This window comes from Protopterus annectens, chromosome 1.part0 (genome assembly GCF_019279795.1).
Source record: "Protopterus annectens isolate FY-2018-M chromosome 1.part0, PAN1.0, whole genome shotgun sequence".
Taxonomy (NCBI): Eukaryota; Metazoa; Chordata; order Ceratodontiformes; family Protopteridae; genus Protopterus; species Protopterus annectens.
Window position 1 is genome coordinate 513,862,319 of NC_056725.1, and position 27,471 is coordinate 513,889,789.

Consider the following 27,471-nt stretch of genomic DNA (forward strand, 5'->3'; position numbering starts at 1 on the left):
GTCGGATGGCTAACCAATAATTAAACAGAGAAAAGTACAGTTTTGTACCTACCATAAATGTAGATGTCCGATAGGTATGCATCTGCAGTCATAACATATGGGTTGTCCTGCCTCAGGCAGCCCTTCTGTCGGCCGGATTCCAAAGTCTGGGTCTGGCCTCGGCTGATGTTGCACTTTCCCTGACGTCAGAGCTTCTGGGGTATAAAGGCATCAGCCGACGCCATTTTCCTCAGTGTTTCTTGCCCCAGATGCCAATTGCCCTCTAGGAAGGCTAAATTTGGACAAATGTTGAAAATTCCAAACAGCAGCAAACAACATATATATGTACATATATATATATATATATATATATATACAAACAAATACACCATAATAAATTCCCCCAGCTAGCTGAAAGAGGGGTAAGCACCCTAGGAATACCACAGAGGGGAAGGAGGGTGGGTAATCCTGACTGCAGATGCATACCTATCGGACATCTACATTTATGTTAGGTACAAAACTGTACTATGTCCTTCAAGGATGCATCTGCAGTCATAACATATGGGTAGAATACCATAGCCAAACTGGGGGAGGAGGTACTAAGATAAGGATGGTGTAGTTAAGATCCCCTGTAAAACTGCAGTTGCAAAACCTGCTCGGGATCTGGAGTATAAAGGTAGATTGTAATGCTTGGCAAATGTATGCACGGAGCTCCAAGTAGCAGCTTCTAAAATGTCCTTGGTAGCCACCCCTCGTAGGAAAGCTGTAGTGGTGGCTGTGGCTCTTGTGGAGTGAGGTCTGATATTTTCAGGAGCTGTCTTTCCATGAAAAGAGTAGCAAAATCGAATGCAATTTCCTATCCATTTTGAAATTGTCTGTTTGGAAATTGCTTTTCCTTGCACCCCAGTTGCATATGCTACAAAAAGTTGGTCAGTTTTTCTGCTGGTTTTAGTTCTGTCCAGATAGTAGCATAGTTGTCTGTGTACATCCAAGGTGTGCAATAGTTTTTCCCCCTTGTTCTGTGGGTTAGGGAAGAACGTAGGCAAATGAACAGCTTGGTTCAAGGATACCCTGGATACCACCTTTGGCATGAAAGTAGGATTGGTTCTCAGGGACACTCTATCCTGGTGAAAAATAAGGAAAGGCTGCACTGCCATTAGTGCCTGTAACTCGGATACTCTTCTTGCTGAAGTGATTGCCAGAAGGAAAGCAGTTTTCCAAGATAAGAACTGTAAGTCTGCTGATTCAAAAGGGGGTAGTGTTAATTTTTCCAGCACAAAATTGAGATCCCACGCAGGCAGAGGGGGTCTCCTTGGAGGTTTTACATTTTTGATCCCTCTTAAAAATTGTCTGAGGAGAGGGTGAGAGAAGATAGGAGGATCCATGTTGTACTCTGCTGAAATTGCTGAAGCATGAATCTTAATGGAAGAATAGGACAGGCCATTGTGAAACAGTTCTGCTAAGTATTCTAGGATGTGTGCTAGGTTTGCCAGTGTGACATCTGTACCCTTTGATGTGCTCCAAATGAGGAATCTCTTCCATTTAGCTGAGTATGTCTTCCTTATGGAGGGTCTGCGAGCCTCCAGGATAATGTCCTTGACCCTCTGAGATAAGACAGTTTGGTTTTGTTTTAAACAATTTTCCAGGCAGTTAGCTGCAGTGTTTTCAAGTTTGGATGCAGGGTCTTGAAGTTGTTCTGCATTAGAAGAAGAGGCCATGAGTTGGCCCGAGACATGCTTCTCAGTAGCGGATACCAGTGCTGCCTTGGCCAGTCTGGAGCTATTAGTATCACCTTTGGCTGTTCCTCCCTGATCTTCAGTAGAACTTTGTATGTCAATGGGAGAGGTGGAAATGCATACACTGTCAGGGCATTCCAGCTGAAAGAAAGAGAGAGTCCACCCTCCAGGCTTGTGGGTGGTATACCCTTGAGCAGAATTTCTTCAGTTGGTGGTTGAGTGGGGAGGCGAACAGGTCTATCTCTGGAATTCCCCATTTGCTTGTTATGAGTTTGAAGATGTCTGGATGCAGCATCCATTCGTGAGCATCCGTGGTAGTTCTGCTTAAGCTGTCTGCTAATGAATTTTCTTTTCCTGGTACGAAGTTGGCCTGCAGCTGGATGTTGAGATTCAGGCCTAGGTTCCACAGATCCATTGCCATCCGGCATAGAGGGTAGGAATGAGTGCCTCCCTGTTTGTTTATGTACCACATGACTATGGTATTGTCTGTCCTTATTAGCAGATGTCCTTGCTGGAGGAATGATTTGAATGCCTCGATTGCATACTTCACTGCCAGCATCTCCTTTAGGTTTATGTGCAAGTTCAGCTGGTCTTGAGACCATAGGCCTTGGATACACTTGTCCTCCATGTGTGCTCCCCATCCTAAGTCTGAGGCATCCGTGGTGATGGTCTGCCTTGGTCGTGGTTTGTTGAAAGGCAACCCTCTGTTGGACTGGCAGGTCTGAGCCCACCACAGGAATTCCTTTTTTAGGCATGGAATGATTGGTATCATGGTTTCTAGACTGTGCCTGTGTTGAGACCATACATTCCTTAGGTACCATTGTAATTTCCTCATATGCAGCCTGGCATGCGGGATCAAGATTATGCAAGATGGCATGTAACCCAGGGCCTGCAGGACTTTCCTTGCAGTAAGCTGAGCTTGTCTTGTCAAAGCCATGAAGTAGACTGGGAGTTGCTTTTGTTTTTCTTCTGTGAGAAAAGCCATCTGAGTTATTGTGTCCAGATCCGCGCCCAAAAATGTTATCCTTTGGGATGGCACTAGTCTTGACTTCTGGATGTTGACTGTGTATCCCAAGGCCTGTAACAGGTGTATGACATAGGCCAAATCCTTTATTAGTTTTGCCTTGTTGTCCGCTTGTATTAGGCAGTCGTCCAGATATGGGTAGATTTGAATTCCCTGGAGCCTGCAATGTGCAATTACTGATGCCAGGCATTTCGTGAATACTCTGGGCGCAGTAGATAAGCCAAAGGGCAATGCTGAGAATTGATAATGCTCTGATCCTGCAAGAAATCTGAGGTGTCTTCTGCAATCTGGTCGTATAGGGACGTGCAGGTATGCCTCCTTGAGATCTAGAGCGGACAAGTCGAGAATAGGCCTCCATTGGTTTTCTTTTCTTGGTACAAGGAATAGTCTGGAGTAAAATCCTTGGCCTTGTTCCATAGATGGTACCCTTTCTATCGCTTTCATCTGGAGTAAATTGTTGATTTGTCTTAAAGCCTCTGGCTTCTGGTTTGGTGGAAGGTTTGGCATTCCGCTCCTTCTTGGTAAAGTGTGGAAGTGAAACCTGTATCCTTTGTCTATTGTTTGCAATGTCCATGTGTCTTTTGTAATGCAATGCCAGTTTTTTGAGAAATAAAGCCAGTTTTCCGCCCAAGGGTGCTTCCAGTTGTTCCCTGGTAGGCGGAATCAGAGTCAAGTCATTGTGTCTGTCCTGTGGAAGTGGTTGTAGTTGCAGTTGTGGCACTACTCCTCTGGTTGGCAGGCTGCCACTGACGACCCCTGTAGGCACCCTTTGATTGACCTCTGCCTCTTGGGTGTCTATTCCTGCCCCTCTGTGCTCTGGAGGTGTCTGGAAAGAACCAATTCTTTGAAGGCCAGTTTCTGCTGAACCTCGGAGGTTGAACCTGCAGAAAATCCTTTACTGTTTGCACAGATTTTGCTTTTTCTTTCACCTTCTTTAGAATCTCCTGTGCAGGGGAGCCAAATAAACTTTGTTTCTCCATTGGAGCATCTAGGAGTTTAGCCTTGACATGGTCTGGCAGGGATTGCTCTTTTAGCCAGGCATGCCTTCGAATTACTGCCCCAGTCATAGCGGATCTAAATGAAGCCTCCAGTGCATCATAGCCACATTTTAAGAAATGATTACTGACCTGCTGAGAGTTGTGTACCAAATCCTGAAGGGACCTACGGTCTAAAGGTTCAGGAGAAGAAAACTTTTTATTCAGCTGATCTAACAAATATTCCTGATACTGTATCATATGGAATTGACAGTTTAATGCCCTGGCAGAAAGAGTAGCAGATGTATAAACCTTTTTTTCCCATCTCTCTAATGCTCTTGACTCCCTTTCAGAGGGAAGGGGGTTTTTGGCAGTGGTAGCTGCAACACCTTTTGGGCCCTGAGAGATAGTTTCTGGGTCTGCAGCATGGGCTTTATACAAGTGGAAGTGAGAATCCGGGACCCTGTAATATCTGTCAGGTTTGGCAGGGGCCGGTGGAAGAGAATCAGGGGCAGAACTGACATCATTATATGCATCATCAACTACAGTAAGCACAGGTGGTATGGCTAAAGGCCTATGCTGGGGCAAATGTAAAAATGTCCTGAGTCTTTTTCTAGAATCAGAGAAATCCTGACCCTGCCATTGAAAGTGTTCCCTCATTGAGTGTAAAGTCTCCCCAAAGGAAAATTCTTCTGGAGGGGAGGCAGAAGGAATAGAGTCTTCTGCATCTGAATCCTCATAAGGCGAGTATGCCCCTTCCTGATGGTCTGATAAATCTGATCCATCCGAGGAGTAATCAGAGGAGAGAGGTTCAGGGGGTTCAGTCCTAGGCCTTTAGTCAGGAGGAGGGTGGGAGGCCCTATCTGGGTGAGGTTGGGAACCCCTAATCAAAGATATAAGGTCCTCAGCAAGGCTGAGAATTTGTGAACTTGAGGAAGGTCTCTGAGAAGTAGATTTTGCAGGTAAAGCTTTTGAAATTTTAGCTGCTTTAGCCCTGGAGAGGGCCTTAATAGACATAGAAGCAGGGGGCCTAGCTGCCCCACGTGCAGGAGTAGAAATGTCCAATGGGAGGGTGTCGGACAATTCTTGTGCGCTTGCTTCTTCGGTAGGGATTTCTGAAGCCGACTCAGCCGGGGCCTCTCTGGCCTCGGTTGTCGGAGGTATGATTTCGGCAGAAGTAAGAACCGAGGACTCTGTTTCAGCCGAAACAGAGACACTCACGGTAGGCCTAACCGTGGTTTCAGCCAAAACCGCGGGCCGCGAGTGTCGGTCCTTTTCCTTGCGTTTTTTGGCTAAATGTGTAGTCGGAGTCTCCGACGGCATTTTATATGCAAAAGCGGATCCAAAAAACTCTTCTGCAAACTCCGACCGACGTCTAAGAGTCCGTCGGTTGAAGGAGGCACAGGCTAAACAAGCTGATATGTCGTGGTCTGGGCCTAAGCAAGGAAGGCAGTAAGAATGGAAATCCTTATGAGGTATTTGTTTCCCACAAGTTAAACAATTATTTACTTTGTCTGACATCGGCTGAGGCAAGAAAGAGTCCCCAACGGGGTAAGTTTTCGGTAGCTGAATTCTCTGGATCTGACCGACCGGCACTTGTGAACAGCTTCTGCTTCGGGCACCTCGCAGCAAGAAAGACTGAAGAAAATGGCGTCGGCTGATGTCTTTATACCCCAGAAGCTCTGACGTCGGGGAAAGTGCGACATCAGCCGAGGCCAGACCCAGACTTTGGAATCCGGCCGACCGAAGGGCTGCCTGAGGCAGGACAACCCATATGTTATGACTGCAGATGCATCCTTGAAGGACATCAAAATATTTAGAAGAGAAAATATACAGACGATGGACAGTGCGCTGATTAAATAAAGCACAAAACCGACAGCAAGGTACGTCGTGGTCAGGGCCTAGGCAAGGAATACAGTACGAATGAAAATCTTTGTGTATTTGCTTTCCACAAGTGATGCAATTATTAACTATTACTAGCATCGGTAGGGAGCAAGAAAAAGTTTCCCCAACGGGGTACTTAGCTTTACTTGAAGACTTCGGTTCTGAAGCTCGAAAACGAAAATTTCAGGAGTCGCCCGACCGGCACTTGCGAACTGCTTCTGCTTCGGGCACCGCACGGCAAGAAAGACTGGGGTAATGGCATCGGCTGCATGTTTTATACCCCTGAAGACCTGACGTCATGGAAGAAGGGACAGCAATCGACGCAAGACCCAAGACTTTGTTAATCAGTCCGACTGAGGGCTACTGCAAGCAGATAACCCAAATGTAACAACTGCAACAGTGAAACACGAAGAACATTAGGCAGCAACTGAATATGCAAAAAAAAACAAAATGAATATAAGGTGAAGGACCAGATGAAAAGGCAAGAAATGTGGAAAAAGCACAAATATAGTTGTAAGTATAGAAAACGTCTGGAAGAACCTCATGTTTATCAGGAATGAACACAGGAGTGGTTAAGAAGAGGTGAATTTAAACCAAGAGATGAAAGGTTAATATTGATGACCCAAGATAGTGGGCTACGTACATGTTGGTTTACAAAGTCCATTGAACATGTGGGAGAAACGGACAAATGTAGGCTTTGTAAAACAGAACTGGAAACAGTTGCACACCTTGTTGCTGGTTGCGACATACTAATGGCAGAAAGACTGTATACTGAAAGGCATAATAATGTGGCAAGACTGTTGCACTGGGGATTGTGCAAACATGGTACTGAAGTGGCTGAAAAACACTGGAAATGGGAGCCACAAAGCATCACAGAAAATGACGAAGTCTACATCACATGGGATCCATCCATTACCAACAGTTCAAAAGATAGATGCTAGAAAAACAGATAAAGTGGTCCAAGAAAAGAAGACAAAAGTAGCATTGATCATTAAAATCTTCACACCCAGTGACTACAATGCCCTGCGTACAGAGACACACACAGTCATAAAATATCAGGATTTGCAAGCAGAAACAGCAGCAATGTGGAAGATAGCCAGATAGTTCCAATAGTAGTAGGAGCAACAGGTCTTTTTAAAAAAAAAAAAATCTACAATCCTATTTAAATACATTACCAATGCATCTAACTCCATACAAACTGCAGGAGGAGTCATTACTGGGTACATTGCGGGTGCTGCAAAGAGCATTTTTGGCTGACAGCAAAGAGTGAAACAATACTAATTTCATGTACTTTGACTTAGGAATGGGGTCCACTCCCATCATGGTATTAGAAACCCAAAAGATTCGGAGAAATTAAAAAAAAAAAAAATAGGAGTCAAGAGACTGATAGTGTACAACTCAGGGGAGTGGGGGCTGACAGCTGACATTCTTCTTTGGTTTCTTTTTACTTCATCTGTGTTAGTGAACTTTCTCACTCTTAATTAGGTAAGGCAGACTTAAACTATAAAAACATGAATGAAAAAGGCTTTATTTAGGTACTGGCTTTTCCAGATTTCGCTGCAGTTATGTAACTGACTGTGCCAAGACCTACTCTTTCCTTTGGCAGATTACTATTTCTCATATTCACTTTGCAATGGCTATGCAACTTCTCACTGCATTCATACAACCATCTGTCAGTCATACCATGAAGATACACAGGGATAAATAGGACACTGTTTCAGCTATAACTTGAACCCAACCAAGCTTTTTGTGACACCACTGTGGTTCTGCTGTCTGACAGTGCAGTGCATCGAAAATCATTTGTACTATTCCAATCTCAAATCCATAGTTCTGTTACTAGCATACCAGCCATTTTTGTACCCAAGTGCAAGTGCTCTGTAATATATTCTGCTCTCCTGCGACAGAATGTTAACAGGTTTCAGCAGCTGAAGTTGCACAGCTAATGATATAAATATAACATTATTAAAATGGATTAGGTTCAAAACTCAGCTGATTAATTTCTTCCTGACAATGTCTTGTACACATCTCATATAACCAAGCCATTGCAGTGAGTACTTGCACAGCCATGGAGTTGTGCACTTGTGCACTCAAGTACAGCACGGGTCTCAGATACCTCACTGTTTCAATAAGGAGCATAAAGTGAAAAGCATTCTGAAAAACATGAGTTTAATTCCCATCTGCAACACTTCTTTCTCACTTGTACAAGTTCTGTAGTATGCTGCTATATTTCTTTGTGGTTTTAATGAACAATTACCTGCAACAGGGTTGCTGTGCATTTGAAAGAAAAAGTGAAGTGCTTTGGGATAATGCATACTAAAGATACGATGATGCTTCGACTGATGGTATAATCATAACAGTACTGTGAAAAGCACAGGTTCAAGACCTAAAGCATATTGCATCTCTTATGTTTGTATGTGTTCCACAGCTTACATATCTTATTCTTGTGTGAAGGTAATGAGCTTCAAAACTGATTCTTTGTTCCAATTCTCAAACATGAAAAGCTTCACTTCATTTGTTGAATAATTAGACACATAATTAGACACCACCCCCCACACAAAAAAAGAGAGGGTATTCTGTAGTGTCATTCAGATGCCTTCTTTACCATCACAGTACCTGCAGCAATCACAACTGACTAAATTGCGGAGTATTTCAAAAATGTGTACTGCTACGCCAGATAATCTACACAAACAAGGTCCTTGGCTCCTTTAGTCATCCACAGGCAAGTGTAGTCTGGGGAGCAATGCTGAACTCTAAAATGCTGATCCTCCCCTAGACTGGATATCTCCCCATACACCTGTAAACTATTGATAAAGACCCACAAATCATCGTGACCTCCTGACTTGCATCCCTCTCAACTGTCCAGATTTTTGCCTCATATTTTTGGTTTGTTCCTCATACAGTCTGTGGTCTTCTGAAAAATCATTGAGTATTCAAGTCATTAAATAAGCAGCATTTGAGTTTCAGACTTCATATCCTTCAGAAAATGCATGCAAATGAAAACTTACAAACCTAGAAAGGTGCTAGAATAGTAAGAGTAATATTTAAAATGCATCCCTATTTTTGGCACTTTGTCTCCCCCTCCTTTTATTTTTGGCTTTGTCCAGATTTCTTTTGCCAAGAGGTTGAGAGGTACGCCTGACTAATCAACAGTTAAACGGAGAGGTTCCTAAAACCCTAGCCTAGTGTGTGTGTTTTGCCTACTCAAGAGTCCTGGCATCTTCACATGCATGTTTAAAAAGCTCACAGCCCAACACTTTCTTAGCAGCAGCAGTGTTAATATGAGGACAGCTAAATACAGACTATCCAAGTTAATTTCCCCCCACCCTTACTTCACTATAAAGTTATCATGAAGTGAAGCAACTGGCTGGCCGAAGGAAACATTATTCAATTTAAAAAATGTTGAAAATGAAATGACTTTAAAGAGATCTCTGTTCTCCTGAATCAACTACTCCATTTCCTTAAAAATCAACATATACAATGCTATACAAGCATGCAAGTCTGCGCTCTAGCCCTTGGCTAAAAGTTAAAAATTACCCCTTCCAAATAATGTAAAATGAAAAGTACTTCTAATAGCTAAAAAAAACTTGCATTAGCACACATTCTTGCGCACTGCACCGAAACAAATCGGGCTGTAAATGTTACACTATGGGATTTTGTTTTTAATATTGCACAATCTAGTATTCACTAACAAATGAGCACATTTACTGCTGTAATCCAGATGCAATGTTTTACAAGACTTGCCTCAAAAGAATGAATGCATTACAGCAAAAACTGATTGCAAATAAGTTAACAGGTGGGTAAGTTCTATGCATAAACATAACTCTCATAGCTGACAGCAGGGTTAAAAAGACTTTACAACGCCAAAATTAAATAAGCAATGCTACTTTAACAGCTATGACTAAAAGTAAAGTCACTGATGGGTGGAACTAATTACAGGCTGCAAGGGCCTAAGCTTTTCTTAAAAGAAAAGGCTACCACGCTAAAAATATGGTAAGCAATTGCTTACCTTAGTTTTTGAGATGTGCCTTTAGTTTAGGTGACTTGTGCAGTACTTCATACACAACACAGCAAAAGGTATAACCTTAAAGAAAATATATGTATTAGCTGACTTGGGAAAATACCTTTCATATGGTGCAGTCCTTAAATCTAATGCTATAAGAGCTGTAAAATTACTTTCCTTTAGTATAAATTATGCAACTGCCATTTTAGGCAATTACTGGCACTTTTAAGAAAGTGATTTGCAGTCTTTTCTTATACAAAGCAACAAAAGAGAGCAACTTAAAGTTGAAAGCTCCAGCAAAATGAAACAAATTACAAATGACAGAGTTCATGACCTACCTTGCGTTGGTACAGATTTGAGGAAAAATTACTTTTTAGTGCCAAGGATGGTTTTTCATGATCCCAAATCAAAGACGACGACAACGGACACAATGTAATGTGACCTTTCTCAGCAATTTCCGAAGGGCTCATGTTCCCATACAGAGACATCAGATGAGCATTCTTTTCATCAGCCCTGTCTCCCTCCAAAACCTCCAAATGCTGCTCACCACCACCTTTCCCAACCTTCCCTCTGAGAAGAGTGTCTGCTTTTTGTTTCATTCCATACCTACAAAGGTTTACCCACTGCCCTTCCTCATGTTGCTTTTCTGGGCTATTTCTGCTTATTCTCAATTGTTTCCTGTTAGTCCTGGGGCTGACATTCAGTGCCTGCAAATCCCGTTTGGGACAGCAAATTGTTTTCATGGTATTCCTCTTGCCAATTCTAGGGCTCTGATTCAACATTTTATTCTTAAGAGGTGGCACATCCCTCAGTTTCTCATGCACAAGGTCTCTGGGAAAAATCATTGATGGTATCTTCCTCTGTTCCTCTACTTCAGAATCTATAGCAGACGGTGAAAATTTGTGCTCACTTTGATAGTCCCTTACTTCCTGTGCACCTAATGAGAGAAGGCTGGAAGGGCTGAGAACTCTGCAAGTAACCTCATTCAAAAACTGGGAAAACTTCTGTCTCTCTTCTGTAACCTCCTTCCTTTTGTGTGGTGAATTAATGCATTGCAGTGTATGCTTTGCTTGCTCCAATTCCTTCTTTTCTCTGCTACAATATAAAGGATAACACCCTATTATGGTATTTTGAGGCAAGTTTTCCACAGACCTGGATCTACGTAAGCTGTCTGTATATACAGTCAGTGTACTGGGTTGCTTTAGGATGCCTTTGCGGGGAAGCTGTGCAGGTTGACTTCCTGACTCTCTTGGGGCCAAGACCTCAGCAGTTTCTTTAAACATTAAACAACGTTCCAGGCTTCGACTTTTTAATGACTGGCCTGAGGTCTCTACTTCATCTGCAGAAACTGCCACCGTCTCCTCACTTTTACTTATGAATCTAGTCAAATGTGTGCAGTCAAAGTGAGTGTGTTGATTTCTACTTTTACACAGAGTGCTCCCCTGACTGAAGGCAGGTGGAGGAGGCAAACTTTCCAAATCAACCCAATTAAAGCCTTCTGATATATCTTTTTCACTGCTGGATTCTAGGGACCAAGAGGATGAAAAGTTCAGGTTGGACATCTCAGAACTGTCTGTGCCTGCCGATTCAAGACCAGCAAAACCAAAACATTTACGTTGTAACAAAGGGATGACACTCTGAATATTCCTGCTATTAATTACCTGATAGTGTTCAGATGGTAATGATGCTTCTTCATCTTCCTCAAATCTCGCATGCTCATGCCGCATTTCCCGGTGCTGGGGCGGTGCTTTTCGGTAAGGTTTCCTAACTGGAGCTGTGTTTGTCATCCTCCCCTCCATGCTGGTACATTTCCTGGCTTATTTACCTAATAAAAGCAAAGTAATTACATCAAAACATTCCAGAGAACATGGATGAGTAAATCTGAAATACATTTTGGCTTTCTGTATGCCCCCTGCTTGGCTGAGACACTGAAGACACCGATTCAAACGTGGAAAGCAATGCTGCAGCTGTAACATTTGAACAGTAGCATTAGCCAGAAGGATTGTTGTTACTAATAACTGTCAAAAGGGCATTAATTCAAGTACTCAGCAGTGGCACAATTTCAGCACTTCACTCTGTCTGCAAAGACATACATTTGAAACAGGGAAGAGCATGCCTCTAAGCTACACATTGATTACGCTATAACATTAACTAGCATATGTCTTTCTGATCAGGAAACTAAAAAAACTAAACATAGTGGCTGGCGGAGGCAAAATGATCGATTACCCTTTAGCTCTGACAACAGAAAGAAGAAAACAGTAAAACCAGTGCAGACATCTGCAATGATGCTGTTCGTTAGTGAAATATTAAGCTGTTTCACAAGCAATGAAGTTGTTTGTCACACCCCCCCCCCCCCAGCATTGCATTGTTTAGTGAATCCTGAAGTAAAATTATATATTTACATATATAATCAACACATTAATGTCAAACCAAATAAAAAGAAATCCTCAGTGCCAAATCTTGAGCTACTACATCCACAAACACATGACTATAATTATGGAAAGTTGTTGCCTTTTTATTTTTGAAGAATAGCTCCATTTTCCTTATTTATTAGCTGTGATGCTACATAAGGGTCACATTTATTACACAAGCTGAAAGGCTTCAGTGTTCAAGTTTATATTTCAGTGTCTGCGTAGGAAAGGTGCAATGAAAGAAAGCAGTAGCTCTGTGCCTTATGACAGTGCCAAGCAAGTCACAGGGCTTGGACACGTTACATGGCTAATACCTGCACACTGCATGCTTTAAACTTCAATCTGCCAGCACCAAATTCACTAATAGAATACATTACCAGTTAACTTAATCTGAACACAGTCTGTGTGTTTCATGTTTGTTTCATTATCCTGGGATTGTAACTTTCTAGTCCACATCATTACTTTCTACCCTTCGCCATGCATTGCCCCTGGAGTTGCTCAATTGCTGCTTGCCTCATATGGAAAAAGGTTGTATACAAACACTGTTAGCTGGCAAGAAAAATGGAGGTGGAGCACTAGAATGATAATTTGTAGCTACAGAGAAGTGGAAGATGGGGTAAAGGATTTCACTTAAACCTAATCTAAATTCCTTATGCACAGCACTGCATACAATGGTGTCAGTGTCAAGCCTGATAAGAAATACATGCTTCTGCATGTACCTTACTGATGACTGCCAACATGTGCACCCCCAACAAAGCAAGCTGCTCTATCCAGTGACTGTACTGCTTATGGCCGCCACCAGCTATCAGGATTACAGCATGAACACCAGCTCATCACCTCTTTGAGGTAGTACAGTAAGTATTCTCTTGGCTGCTGCTGTTCCAGTGGTAGAGAGAGATATAAGCCCTGACTATAGCCCAGGTAATTGGGTTTGATTAGCAGCTCATGAGACTGACTGAGCATCATGGGAGGGATGAGTGGTTACATGGGCATTTTCTTTGGCAATCCCTCTTGGAGTGGGAATGACACGATGGAAGGGGGGGGGTCCAAAAAGGAAGAAAAAGTAGTGGGCATAGCTCTGCTGCAGTGGAGGATGAACAATACATCCAACACCCACCACTCAAATGAAGTCATGGAATTGCAATGGGGAAGGGGGAGAATAATGGAGTAGGCCAAATAAGTGAAAAAACCCTAGCTGATTGTGATGGACTTCACCTCCAAGGTGCCCTTAGGTTCCACGACTGGCCCATACTTTTAAGTCCGAGGGAGATGTGGAGAGCTCATAGACACAGTGCGGAAATTGGTCGCACTGTAGAAAAACCACAAACTGAAGTAAAGAGCATAAAGTGCCCCCACCAAAAAAAACAATAATGTGGCCTTGCCAATTACATTCTAGCTCCTGTTCTGTTAAACAGAAGTTGCAAGCAGTGAAGCATAGAAAATGTTACTTCTGTACCAGAACAACCATAGGACACATCCCATTTATCAATGTAATAAATTTTATTACATAAAATGCCACAAATGGTCAGTCTAATACTGAGTGAGTGGCTCCTTCTACTCTGTCAATATGCAGTTACCAGAGTTGCCACAGTCCAGAAAAACTCTGGAGAAATACTTGAGATAATAAGTGTCAGCCACCCATTACATTTATAAAACAAATCACCCATCTTCAGGCATAAAGAATAGTTGTATAAAATCTTACACAAACCATAGATGTCCTTCTCTTCCATGTTGCAGTATTCATAAGCTTTGGGTTAGCCTCCACTTAGCAACCCAAACACCCGGCCAGTATACAAAAGCTTTAGTCACTGCAAGGTACGTGGGACATCTGACATTGGCTGTAGGAAGTGTGGGCCATAAGTGACATCTGCACGTACCTTCCTCGGAACTGAGTGCCCCAGTCGGACCCCAGTCCCAGGACAGCTGCACAAGTCCTTAATTCATCCAGCAAAGCCCATTCTTTTTTTAAATAGGGGAAGGATGGTGGGATAGAACACCACAATATGGAAGAGAAGGACATCATGGTTATGGTTAAGATTTTACATAACTATTATATGTCCTTCTATTTTCATGTTGCAGTAATCATAACCTTTGGGTGAGTGCCATAGCTCAAAGGGAAAGAGAAGAGGGTGGTTTGGAACTATTTTCCAAAAATCCATGCAGGATTGCCCTAGCAAACCCTGTTCTAGTTCTGGAGATGCGATACAGTTTGTAGTGTTTTGTGAAGGTATGGACAGATGTTCAGGTAGCTGCTTCTAGAATGGAGGCAGTGCCCAGCCCCTTGATGAAAGCTCCAGAGGAGGCCATGGCCTTAGAGGAATGGGCTTTTACATTCGAGTCTATTTGTCTTCCATGGTAGGTATAGCAAACATAGATGGCTTTGGAAATCCATGTAGAAATATTCTGCTTTGTCGCAGCTTTTCCAAGAGCCCTGGGGTGAAAGGAGACAAACAATTACTCTAAACTCCTAATGGATTTGGTCTCGTCAATGTAGAATCTTAGTTGTCTGTGAACATCAAGTGAATATCAAGGGAATGCAGGACTCTCTCTCTCACTGTCATTCTGGGGTTGTGGGAAGAAGGTAGGGAGGTAGATACATTGGTTCAGGGACAACTCATTGACCATCTTAGGCAAAACAGATGGGTTAAGTCTGTAAGGCAACTCTATCCTTGTGGAAAATTTAAAAAGGTGGGGTGACCACAAGGGCCTGGAGCTCTGAGACTCTCCTGGCTGAAGTTAGGGCCACCAAAAGCACAATTTTCCAAGTACAGTACTTTAGACAGGCTATAGCTGCTGGCTCAAATGGAGCAACAATGAGCTCATTCAACACATAGTTCAGGTCCCAAGGTGGTGGAACTGACCTCCTGGGGGGAGGGGGGGGTGTAGAACTCCTTTCAGGAATAACTTCACCTGAAGTCTAGAAGCCAGTGGGGGGGGGGGTCTAGAGGCAAACATGCAGAAATAGGAACAAGGTGGGCCTAACAGTGGAATATGCCAACCCTGCTTGCAACAATTCACACAGACAAGACAGCACCATCAAGGTGACCTCTACTTGAAATGAATCTAGCTGTCTTTTTAGACACCAAATGGAGAACCTTTTCCACTTGGACAGACAGGATCTCCCAGTATTGGGTTTCCTGACCTCCTGCAGGACATTTAGCACATCCTTAGAGTAAAGGTGTCTGAAAGGGATCAAAACACTATCACCCACAGAGTTAGGTTCAGTGATTCAAAGTGGGAATGGATTAGGGATCTCTTGTTCTGAGTAGGTCCACTCTGAGGTAACTTGTGATGACAGCCCCTGCCTAAATGCAGAAGGAGGGGGAACCAGTGCTGTCTTGGCCAAAAAGGGGGGGGTCACCAGCAAGATTTTTGGATTCTCCTGCTGAATTTTCATCAGGACTTTCTGTAGGAGTGCGGGGAGGGATGCGTACAGAAACATCCACTTCCAAGAGACAGAGAAGGCATCCGTTGCCCTCGTTAGGGGGCTGGGAGCCTTGGTACAGTGCTGTGAAAGTTGCCTGTTCAGAGAGGAGGCAAACAGATCTATTTGTGGTATACCCAACCTGTGGACTACATCCAGAAACACATCCCTGTGTAGCATCCATTCGTGGGATTGTGACATGGATTTGCTCAGTATGTCTGCCTGTGTGTTCTGAGCTGAGGGGATAGACAGCCTGAAGAGTTACTCCATGCTGGATGGCCAATTCCCAGGCCTGGAGTGCAAGTCTGCACAGCAAGTATGATCTTGTTCCCCCATCTGTTCACATACCAAAGAACATTAATGTTGTCTGTGAAAAACTTCAGGGATCCTTGCTTCAGAACATGTTGGAAGGCCTTCAGAGCAAAGATGACAGCCCTCATCTTTCTGATGTTGATGTGTTCCTTCTTGGAGGGGCCGGGTCCATGTGCCTTGCACCTTCAAGCTGCCCATATATCAGCTCCCCAGCCCAGGTCTGAAGCATCTGTGTACATTTCCTGCAATGGAGTTAGGGGTTGCAAATGAAGTCCTGGATTCAGAGAGACTTGATCCACCCACCAAAGATCTCTGTCCTGAGGCATGGTAGGAAGAGAATGGTGTGGTCCAAAGGGTGGGCGTGTTGGTCCATGTGGACCTCAGATACCACTGAAGTTTTCTCAAGTGGAGTCATGCCAGTGGCAACATGGAAACTGTAGAAGCCACATAACCCAAGAGGCAGAGGTATTCTCTTGCTGTCAATGCTGCGGTGTGGATGACAGACAAGAGGTATTCCTTTAGACTTCCACCTTTTGGAGTGGGAGAAATGCCATCATAACATCCATTCTGATTCTGCACCCCAGGAAGACCTGGTCCTGGGAGGGGTTTAGGTTGGATTTGGGAAAGTCTGGAGATGGTTCTGGAGGGTACTGTAACAGTCTGCCTGGACCAGGTCGTCGTCCAGGTATGGGACAATCTGTATCCCTAAGACTGTGCAATAAGGCTACCACTGGAGCCAAACACTTGGTGAATATCCTTGGAGCAGTAGAGTGTCCAAATGGCAAAGCAGACAACTGAAAATATGAGGAGCCCACAGAGAAGTGAAAGTACTTCCTGTATTTGGGCCTGCTGGGGATATGCAGGTAAGCATCTCTGATGTCCAAGGTGGTGAGAAATCCCTGCGGTATTAACAGCGGGAAAAGAGTTTGAAGGGTGAGCATGCGAAAGGTGGGCATTTGAAGAAAAAGGTTGAGGTGCAAGAGATCTAATATGGGTCTCCATGGACCATCCTTTCTCGGGACCAGGAAAAGTCTTGAGTAAAAGCTCTTTCCCTTTTCTGATGCAGGGACTGACTGGATAGTCCCTTGAGAGAGAAGAGTGGTTGGAATAGGGGGCAGCTGGTCCTTTGGTGGATGAGGGATGCCCCTGAAAAAAGGAGAAATGACCCAAGTCATGAAATAAGCTTTTTCTATGATAGACAGGACCCACCTGTCTGAGGTGATGCTTTCCCAGAATGGGAGACAGTGAGAGAGTCTCTGGGAGAGGGGTATAGGGCCTGGAAGGGGAGGAAGAGAAGCCAGGTAGTCGCACACTACCTGACTTGTCCTGAAACGGAGGTTTCTGGGTAGGCCTAGAAGGTGGCTGTTGCTTTCTGGAACTCTTTTTGCCCCTAGCAGGAAGAGCAGCAGAACGTTTTTTAATAAATTGTCTCTTAGCAGGGCAATTTCTGTGAAATTTGGGAACTGGTAACATAAACAAATGTTTCAAGTCCTGTAGTTCATTGCCCTTCTGTTGAAAGGTTTTGAAAAATTCTGCCACTTGGGTGCCAAACAAGGTGGGTTACTTGGGGGGGGGGGGGGACATCAAGAAGTTTAGCCTGACAGTCAGGAAGGGGTTGCACCCTCAACCAAGAGTAACTTCTGAGCACTGAGGCAGAGGCTGCAGATCTGGCAGAGGCCTCTGCAGCATCATAACTGCATTTAATTGAGTGTCTTGTCACTTGTGAGAACAAGGAGATCACACTGGAAATTTGCGACACTGTAGCCAAATCAGGGAGCCCATCCAAAAGCTTAGATGCCTGAGATAAAATGGCCAGAGAGTACTTGGATCTATGTGTCTGGTAGTTGATGACCTTAAAGGCCAAAGCTGCTGAAGTACACACACCTTCTTGCCAATTCCCTCCATAGTTTTGTTGTCCTTGTCAGAAGGAAGAACTGAGGTAGAGGGTAGCAGTCTGGAAGGTTTGTCTGCAGAGACAGAAATGGTACCAGGATCTGCAGCAGCACACAATTAGAAATTCTGCCCCTTCTGGGACCTTGTAAAATCTGTCAGGACTTCTAGGAGCAGAGGGATGGAGCTCAGGATTTTTAGAAGCTGCAGAAAAGGCATCTAAAAAGGCTGGCAGGACTGGGGGACTGCAGAAGGTGCAGGGATATCCATTTGTAGGAGTTCATAATATCTCATTTGGGCTTCAATCATGTCTGTGGAGTCCCATTTAAAAAAATTCTTTCATCTGAGAGACTGTTTCTCCAAAGGTCAGGTTTTCCCCAGGGGAGTACCCCTCAGCAGCATCCTCCTCTGGGGAGGCATAACCTACAGCCGAATGCATCTGAGAAGTAGAAGACGGAGAATCCTCAGAAGAGGAAATCTGGAGTCTTCAGCCTCTAAGGTAGGAGGTTCAGCAATCTGGGGCCTAGGGCTGACAGCAGGAGGGGCAGCTGTGGGAGAAGCAGGCAAGAAAGGCCTAAGGGCCATAAAGACATTAAACAAGCCTTGGGAGAAATCAGGCATGCTCTCAGGATGTGAAGTGACATGCTTAGTTTGCTGTTTCTTTTTTAAAGAAGAGACAGGCCTAGAGGGCATAGGACCTAAGGAGAGCCTCACTAGCAGCGAGCAGAGGTCCACCCTCATTTCCACCAGACGTCTGCATAACCTCCACGGACGTGCTTTCTGAGCTAGGTTGTGTTGCCTCCGAAACAGTACCCACTATACCAGAGTCAACTGGTTCTATACTTTCCTCCAGGCGTACCTCGGCCACAGGGGAAACATTGGGTGGGAGAGGTGCAGTAGTCTCAGGCCTTGAAACTTTGGCCTTATTTATCGGTGGCTTGGTGGTATGACCAGATGGCCCTTCCATCGCATGGGACACACGTTTGAGTCACTGGTTCTCTAGAAAGATGTTAAGGGCGTGCAAACGGCTGCGAAGGGTCTTTGGGATGAACGCTTGACAAATGGCACCAGCCTTATGGTCGCAGTTGGGCCCTAGGCAAAACAGACACAGGTCATGGGCGTCCTTATGACAGATCTGACATCCACACCTACACTTTCCTTTTCTGGATGACATGAAACCTGGCAGCAAACATACAAAAAAGATAAAAATGAAACCTTCATTAACCAGCAAATACACCACAAAAGTAGTATAGGTTAGTCCCAGATAAGAAAGAGGGGCTGGCGGGTGGGTAACCTGGACTGCAGCAGTGAAGACACTAGAACATCTACATTTATGGTAGGTACAAAACTGTACTATGTTCATCGTGTTTCACTGCTGCAGTCATTACACTTGTGTAGAATCCCAAAGCTGAGTTTGGGTGGCTGGCTCTATAGAGGATTTGGTGTGGCTATGAGGCCCTGCAGCACTGCAGTGGCAAAGCCAGCTCTGGATCTAGAATAAAGAGGTAAATGGTAATGCTTGGTAAAGGTGTGCACTGAACACCATGTTGCAGCTTCCAAGATATCTTTGGTAGGTACTCCTCTAAGGTAGGCAGTAGAAGTGGCAGTTGCCCTAGTGGAATGTGGTCTAATTAGATGGTACAGGTTTCCCATGCTGTGTGTAGCAGAACCGGATACAGTGTCCTATCCACTTTGAAATGGTCTGCTTTGAAATAGCCTTTCCCCGAGATCCTGCAGCATATAATACAAACAATTGTTCAGTTTTTCTGAAAGCTTTTGTTTTGTCCAAGTAGAAGCGTAACTGCCTGTGTATGTCCAAGGAATGTAGAAGTCTCTCCCCTTTATTCTGGGGATTTGGATAAAAGGTTGGCAAGTGAATGGTTTGGTTAAGAGCCACACTGGATACCACCTTAGGCATAAAGGGTTTGTTCTTAAAGAAATCCTGTCTTGGTGGAAAATGATGAAAGGCTCCACTGCCATTAGTACCTGCAGTTCTGAGACTCTTCATGCTGAGGTCATTGCCAGATGCAGAGCAGTTTTCCATGATATATATTTTAACTCTGCTGAATTGGCTTGTTCAAAAGGAGGCAAAGTGAGCTTTTCCAAAATGAAATTGAGGTCCCAAGTTGGTGTTGGTGCTCTCCAGGGCGGTCTTATGTTTTTAGCCCCTCCGAGGTACTGCTTTAGCAAAGGGTGAGAAAAAATAGGAGATCTGTGTTGTAATGAGCCGAGATGGCAGAAGCGTGAATCTTAATGGATGAGAAGGACAGTCCTTTGTCCAGCATCTCAGTCAAGTATTGTAGTATCTGAGGAATGTTAGGGACCAGAGGATCAAGGTTTAGAGACTGGTTCCAGGCACAGAATCTCTTCCACTTTTCTGAATAAGATTTCCTGGTGCTAGGCCTCCTGGCTTCCAAAATGACATCCATAACAGCTTTAGACAGATAAGTTGTCTGTTTGGCTATTGAATCTTCCATGCAGCCAGGTTTAAAGTTTTGAGCTGACTGTGCAGTATCCGATTGTTTTGCTGAGCCAGAAAGTGTGGAATTTGAGGCAAAATCCAAGATGGACCTTGTTAAGTTGTTTAAGATTGGGTACCAGTGCTGGCGTGGCCAGTCTGGAGCAATCCGAATCATCTGTGGTTTGTCTTGTCTGGCTTTTAGGAGTACCTTTGAAAGGAGAGGCAGTGGTGGGAAGGCATAAAAGCTTAGGTTTTTCCAGCTGAATGAAAGAGCATCCACTTTCCATGCTTGTGTGTGATAAGTTCTTGTGCAGAATTTTTGTAGTTGGCAATTCAGTGGGGAGGCAAAGAGATCTATGTCCGGGCACCCCCATTTTTGCATTGCCATGCTGAAAACCTGTGGATTTAATTTCCACTCGTGAGGATCCATGATGTTTCTGCTTAGGTCATCTGCCAGTGTATTTTATCTTTCCTGGCAGGAATTGTGCTTGCAGATGTACTTGATAAGTTATAGCCGTGTTCCACAAAGTCATGGCTTGCCTGCATAGGGGGTAAGAATGACTGCCCCCTTGCTGGTTTATGTACAACATCACTGTGGTGTTGTCTGTCCTTATTAATAATTGTCCTGGATGCAGAAGGTCCTTGAAAGCTGTTAGGGCATTTTGTACAGCCAACATCTCTTTTTGATTGATGTGAAGAGGCATTTGTTCTGTGGTCCATTTGCCCTGAATACATTTTCCTGCCATGTGTGCTCCCCAGGCGTAATCCGAGGCATCTGTTGTTATAATCTGCCTGGCTGTGGGAAGAGTGAAAGGCTGACCCTTGTTGAGGTGACATGCCTGTTCCCACCAGCGAAACTCCTGTTGTTGGCTGGGAATTAGAGGTATTACTGTCTCCAAACTGTGAGAATGTTGAGACCAAACACTTTTTAGGTACCACTGTAATTTCCTCATATGCAGTTCTTGTATATGGAATTAGTAGAATGCAGGATGCCATGAATCCCAAGGCCTGCAGGATTTTTCTTGCAGGGAGTTGGGACTTTGCTGCTATCAATTGAAAATACTGAGTCAGTTGTCCTCGTTTGTCTGGCGTGAGATGAGCCATCTGGGCCGTTGTATTTAAGCTGGCACCCAGGAATATTATCTCTTGTGAGGGCACTAGTTTTGATTTCTTTTCGTTTACTGTGTACCCTAGGCAACTTAATCTTTTTACGAACGCCAGATGCTGTAGAAGAATGTCCTTGCTCTCTGCTTGAATCAGGCAGTCGTCCAGATATGGATATATCTGAATTCCTTTTTGTCTGCAAAATGCAATTACTGGTGCCAGGCACTTGGTAAAGACCCTGGGCGCAGTAGATAAGCCAAAGGGCAGTGCAGAGAATTGGTAGTGTATTGAACCAGCTATGAATCTGAGGTATCTTCTGCAATTTTGTCTGATAGGGACATGCAGGTATGCCTCTTTGAGGTCCAAAGTAACAAGCCAAGCTTCGTTGCCCAACATGGGAAGGAGCTGTTGTAGTGTCAGCATTTTGAATTTTGGAACATCCAGGTAAGTATTTAAAGTGGAAAGGTCCAGAATGGGTCTCCAGGCTTTGTCCTTTCTGGGTACCAGGAAGAGTCTTGAGTAAAATCCTTGTCCTTTTTCCTGCTGTGGTACGTTTTGAATAGCTCTCATGTCCACAAGAGCTGTAATTTGTTTTTGTGCCTCTGCCCATTGATTTTGTGGCAGGTCTGGCATTCCTTTTAGCCTTGGAAAAGTGTGAAAGTGGTACCTGTAAACTTGAGACACAATATTCAGCACCCATTTGTCTTGGGTGATTGCTTGCCAGTTTTGAGAAAAAAGTGCTAGTTTCCCCCCTAAGGGAGCTGCCAAAAGGTAAGAGTTTGGCATTGGAAGGGGGAAGTCATTGGGACCGTTTCCTGTAAGGTTGTGACTTATCCTCACCTTGGTTTGGGTTTGAAGCACCCCACTGGCATGGTCTGTAAGAACCTTGTGGCTGAGATCTGCCTCTTGGGCATCTGTATCTGCCTCTTTGTGGCCTGTCTGACACTGGAAAGGACCAATTCTTAGTAGGCCAATTTCTGCTAAATCATGGTGGCTGTACCTGTAAGAAATCCTTTACTGTTTGCAAAGATTTTGCCTTATCCTCCATAGGTTCATAGGTTCATAGGTTCATACTAGGCTATCTGATAGAAGAGAGTCAGTTAGGGACCTCTTCTGCCTTAATACCACATAAATTATCTTGCTGCAAAGGAGCATCCAGTAATTTTGCCTTAACATGATCTGGTAAACTTTGTTATTTTAACCAAGCATGCCTTCAAATCACAGATCCTGTAACTGCTGCTCTACAAGAAGCTTCTAATGAATCAAAACCATATTGCAAAGTATGCTTTTCCACTTGTTCAGCTGCATGCAATAAATCCTGCATTTCCTTATAGTCAGGTTGTTCTGCATTTATACTCATTTTCTGTTTTAATTGAGACAGTAACTATTGTTGATACTTAAGCATGTGAAACTGGCAATTCAGAGCTCTCACTGCTAAAGTTGCAGAGGTATAAACTTTCTTTCCCCATCTGTCTAATGCTCTAGAGTCCCTATCCGAGGGAACTGGATTCTTAGCCGTGGAAGCCTTAACCCCTTTGGGACCCTGGGAAATAGTTTCTGGGTCTGCAACAGGGTTTTTATAAAGAAATTTGTGAGAGTCAGGTACTCTGTAGTATCTGTCTGGCTTGACTGGAGCTGGGGGTAAAGAATCAGGGTTTAAACTAGATTCAGAGAACACATCATCCACAATGTCCAACACTGGCGGAATAGCAAGGGCCTGTGCTGAGGCAGCAAAAGAAAGTCTCCGAGCCTTTTCTTGGATTCTGAGTAATCCTTGCCATCCCAATGGAAATGCTCCCTCATGGTATGTAAAGTTTCCCCAAAACAGTAATCCTCAAGAGGAGAGGCTAAAGGAATTGATTCTTCAGCATCAGAATCCTCATAGGGGGTTAAAGAATATCCCTGGACTGAAGAGGAATCAGAATATACTGAAACCTGGTCAGAGAAATCATAGTCTGTATCTTGCCTAGGCCCTTTTATCAGGAGGGGGATGGGAACCCCTGATCAAAGTTATCAAGTCTTCGGCCATCTTGAGCATCTGTTTTTCAGGCATGGAGGCCTGTCCAGGTGAATGCTGTACTTGCTTCTTTGTCTTTAGTGTAGGCTTAGTCTTGGCTGTAGTTGTAATGGTAAGTTGAGTAGGCCTGAAAACACCCTCAGAAGCCAATGCCTGCTCAGCAGCTACGGACCCATCTGAAGGGTTAATCTCCGTTGGCCCAACACCTTGAGGCTCCAGAGGCCTAGGCCCCTCCACGTGGGAGTCGGACGCGCCTGTGGTTCTGAGGTAGCGGGTGTCAGGGGCTGCGAAAGCGCCTCACTGAAAACCGGTGAAAGGGCGACTGGCATAGAAGAGAGTCAGTTAGGGACCTCGGAAGCCTTTCCTTATCTTTGTCTTTGCGCTTTTTATGAATTCCGGTCGTCGGTTGTTCCGACAGCATGGTGTAATTGAACCTTCGCCCAAAATAATGGCGAGCAAAATCAAACTGACGTTTAATAGTGTGTTTGTTAAATCTAGCACAAAACCGACAACTAGTGACGTCATGGTCTGGGGCCTAGGCATGGAATACAGTAAGAATGAAAATCCTTATGAAGTATTTGCTTCCCACAAGAAATACAATTATTAACTTTTTCTGACATTGGTCTGAGGCAAGAAAAAAATTTCCCCAACGGGGTACTTAGCTTTATAGAAGACTTCCGATCAAAACCCAAAACCAATGTGTTAATGTGGTTCAGAAACATGTAGACTCAAGAAATCCATCTCACAAGTGAAGCTAGAGAGGTGAAATCCTTAAATCATCTGTGGAAAATATTAATAAATAGGAATGTAGACCCAATCATAATATTTTAGTAGCATGTGAGCCTTTAGCCTGCCCCAATGTACAACCTTCAGAAGGAGAACAAAGTGTAGTACTGCATAGTATTTTACAGCTTAGTAGCTTCTAGACACTTTACAATGCCATACCTTTTGTGTAGCAGCTTAAAGTGTATTATGTCTTTTAAAACTACCAAAACACACTACATGGCTTTCCTGTGGTGACTGCTGTGTGTGCTGCACATGAAACCAGATTATAACCGGTATCAAACATGAGTAACAAAGCTGGCTATGCACATTTCTAATGGCAAAAAGCTGCATAACAAGGTTATCTTTTTGCTGATTTCAGAGAATAATAAGCATGCTCCATATATAAAAACAGGCTATATGGAAATGATGATTCATGAAAGCTTAGGCCTGCTTTAAAGGGGCGGTCTTAGGAGCTGCAATGGAGTCCCAATGTTGCAGGCCAAAGAAACCAACAGCTAGTCCTGCTACTCGGAAAGAGCCAGAGGACAGACATACAGGACTGACTACACAACAGCTATAATGCACACATTGTGGGATGATAATCAGAAAAAATCTGGGAGGAAAATAACTATATCTGCAAGTTTGATCAGTGTAGAAATATGTAAACAGTTGCTCAAGATAACATAACTGCTAAACGGGATCATAAGATCAAGTCATGCATTCTCCCTCTACATCGGGCTTCACTGGGACAAATGAATACAAGAACACGCATTTCACATACAAAACTAATCAAACATGCTCCTAGCCCACACAATAAAAATAAGTACTTAACCAGTTTAGACATTATACCGCATGAAAAAACTCAAGCCTTCTAGAAGTTAATATCAATATCAGAAAAACAGCCAAATATATCCCCCAAACATGGTACCTGTAAGGGCCTGTTCCTTCAGCTCAGAGTAAATTACATTGGTTTGCAATAGCAGCACTGTGAAGGATGATGCTGTCCTGTCTAAATTCATGTTGACATGAGCTGCAAGTTCTTAGCAATTCAGCAAGCTGCCTGGATGGTTTCTCAACACATGCTTTTGGTAAAACACTAGTGGGCTGGTGATCTGCTATAATGGTAAAGAGGATGACTTTGACAAAGGGAAGACTAATGCGGTTTTCCCAACTGAGAGGAAACAGCAGGTGGAAAGAAAGAGGTTAATACATGCAAGAGGAATGCAAATGGAAGTGTCACAAGCTTTTAAAACTGTAAGGTAAAATGCACCGGGGCCTGCCATATGACATTTTTTATGGGCTGCAGGTGTAACGGTTGAAAAAGAAATTACAGTTAAGTTAGTAACTTATGATAATTGCGGGTGTCTGAATATGATCGATGTTGCAGTTATTTTAAAATGTGAGATTTCTGCTACTGAAAGTTTGACGTCTGAACAGACTTCCACAGCTCTTCCCCTTGTACTATGACCATATGGATATGGACCTTAACACATCTGTGGTGTGAGAGGAATGCTTGCTTATGCCATCTTTAGTACTTTCTTGCTTCTTTTGGCTCCAACAGTGGGCTGAGACCAGGCCGTGAGTGGCGCAGATAACTTATGCCCACGGAATAGTAAACAAACCTAAAAGGACCCCAATGTTGTCTTTCTCCAGAAAGTAAAAATGAGGAAGGGGCTATCATGAAGGAGTAAAAAGGAAGGGAAGAATGTAAGTGACTGGGTACCCAGCCCAATCACAGAATTTATTTATTGACATTTGGTTACTGGGAAAGTTTAACTAGATAGAAGCCCATTTTCAGCAGAGACCCAGGGAGAAAAGCTCCAAATTATCACAAAACATTTTAAGAGCAATAATTTTACAATCTTCAAATATAAAACAAAAACTTCTGCAGTTTAAATAAATTATAGAGACAATATAAAAAAAAAAAAAAAAAAAAAAAACAGTTTATGTACTTACCATAACTTGGAATCTGTGCCATCCAGCGTCATTATTCATCACGGATGGGTCTTGGATCTGACCTCAGATCCCAGCCAGCAACTAATGGACAGATCCAGAGCTCAAGCTCCTCCCCTTCCCATAATCCCCTGCCGATTTGTAACCCTCAGGTCGAGTTTGCTGGATAAAGAAAAGGCAGCACTGCCTGCCAGATTAACTAAGAAAAAGCATCACTCCATATCTAACAGATCTCCAGAAGGCAGGGAGAAAGAGGGCGGGAATGTGAAAAATAATGACACTGGACAGCACAGATACGAAGTTATGGTTAAATACATAACTATCTGATGCTATCCATGTCATTATTCATCACGGATGGGTCAGAGTCCCCAGCTACTATGAATCCTAGGTGGCCTCAGGGAAGGATATGCCAGAGCACAGAGAAATCAAAGGAAGCCCTGTTCCTAGACACCAAGTCTAACATAGTGCAAAACAAAGGTGTGAGGATTAGACCAAGTAGCAGCAGCACAAATCTCATTCTACGTTTAGCCAAGAAGGCCAAAGACATAGCCACAGATCTAGTGGAGTGGGCTTTGACTGGTCTAGATAGCTCCATTTGTCTCCTGTCATAAATGTAGAAAATACAGCTGGCAATCCATTTGGAAATAGTTACCTTAGAAACTGGCAGACCTTTTCTGGGCCGAAAAAGGCTGGTCTGACTTCCAAAATTCATCAGTTCTCTTAAGATAAAATCGTTGTTGCCTTTGGACATCTAAACAATGTAAAGTATATTTCTCCCCTTATTGGAATAATTAGGGAAGAAAACTGGTAGCTGGATAGATTGGTTGAGGTTAGCTTCAGAAGCCACCTTTGGAACAAATGAAGGATTTGTCTTGAGGGATCGCCTATCCTTGTGGAAAACCATAAAAAGGGGGCTTAATGTTGAGAGCCTGCAACTCAGAAACCCTCTTGGCAGAAGTAATGGCTAGTAAAAATGCCATCTTCCAAGACAAAGTCAAAATCACAAGATGCGGCCTCTTCAAAGGGCTTTTGTGTCAAAAGACTGCAATACCAGAGTTAAATCCCATGGTGGGGAAGGATCTTTGATAGGAGGTCTAAGAAAAAACAGGCCTTTGAGAAAGGCTTTGAGTAGTTTAGAAGAAAAGGTGAGATGATTATTCAAATGCTAATTAGAGATGGCTGCCAACTGAAGCTTAATCTCCCTCCTAAAAAAGAGGAGCCAAGAACAATAAAATATCAGGAATCGGGGCCAAAAAAGGATCCAAATGACGCTGCCTGGCCCAAATAGAAAATCTTTTCCGGTTACTGAAATATACCTTCTTCGTAGATGACTTCTGGAATGCCAAGGTAATATTCCTCACCGGAGAGGGGAGCCTGGACTGCAAATGGATCACAAGAATTGAAGGAGCCAAGTGATTAGACAAAGCATCTGGAGGTTGGGAAGGGGAAGCTCCCAGGGGTGGGAAATAAGATCTGGAACGGGATCCAATATCCATGTTGGATACTTCAGACGAGACCGAAGGGAGAACCGTGCTTG

At 43.7% G+C, this 27,471-nt stretch overlaps 1 protein-coding gene across 3 annotated transcripts in view; it reads right to left on the reverse strand.

Annotated features, from left to right (window-relative positions):
- TJAP1 (tight junction associated protein 1) overlaps window positions 1-27,471 on the reverse strand; it is a 1,031,177-nt gene that overhangs the window by 739,433 nt on the left and 264,273 nt on the right. For all 3 annotated transcript variants that reach the window (XM_044061070.1, XM_044061061.1, XM_044061052.1), the window contains exon 3: window positions 11,259-11,422. In XM_044061070.1, the coding sequence (XP_043917005.1) occupies window positions 11,259-11,396 (138 nt within the window). In that variant the 5' untranslated portion in view covers window positions 11,397-11,422. The remainder of the gene's footprint in view (window positions 1-11,258; window positions 11,423-27,471) is intronic.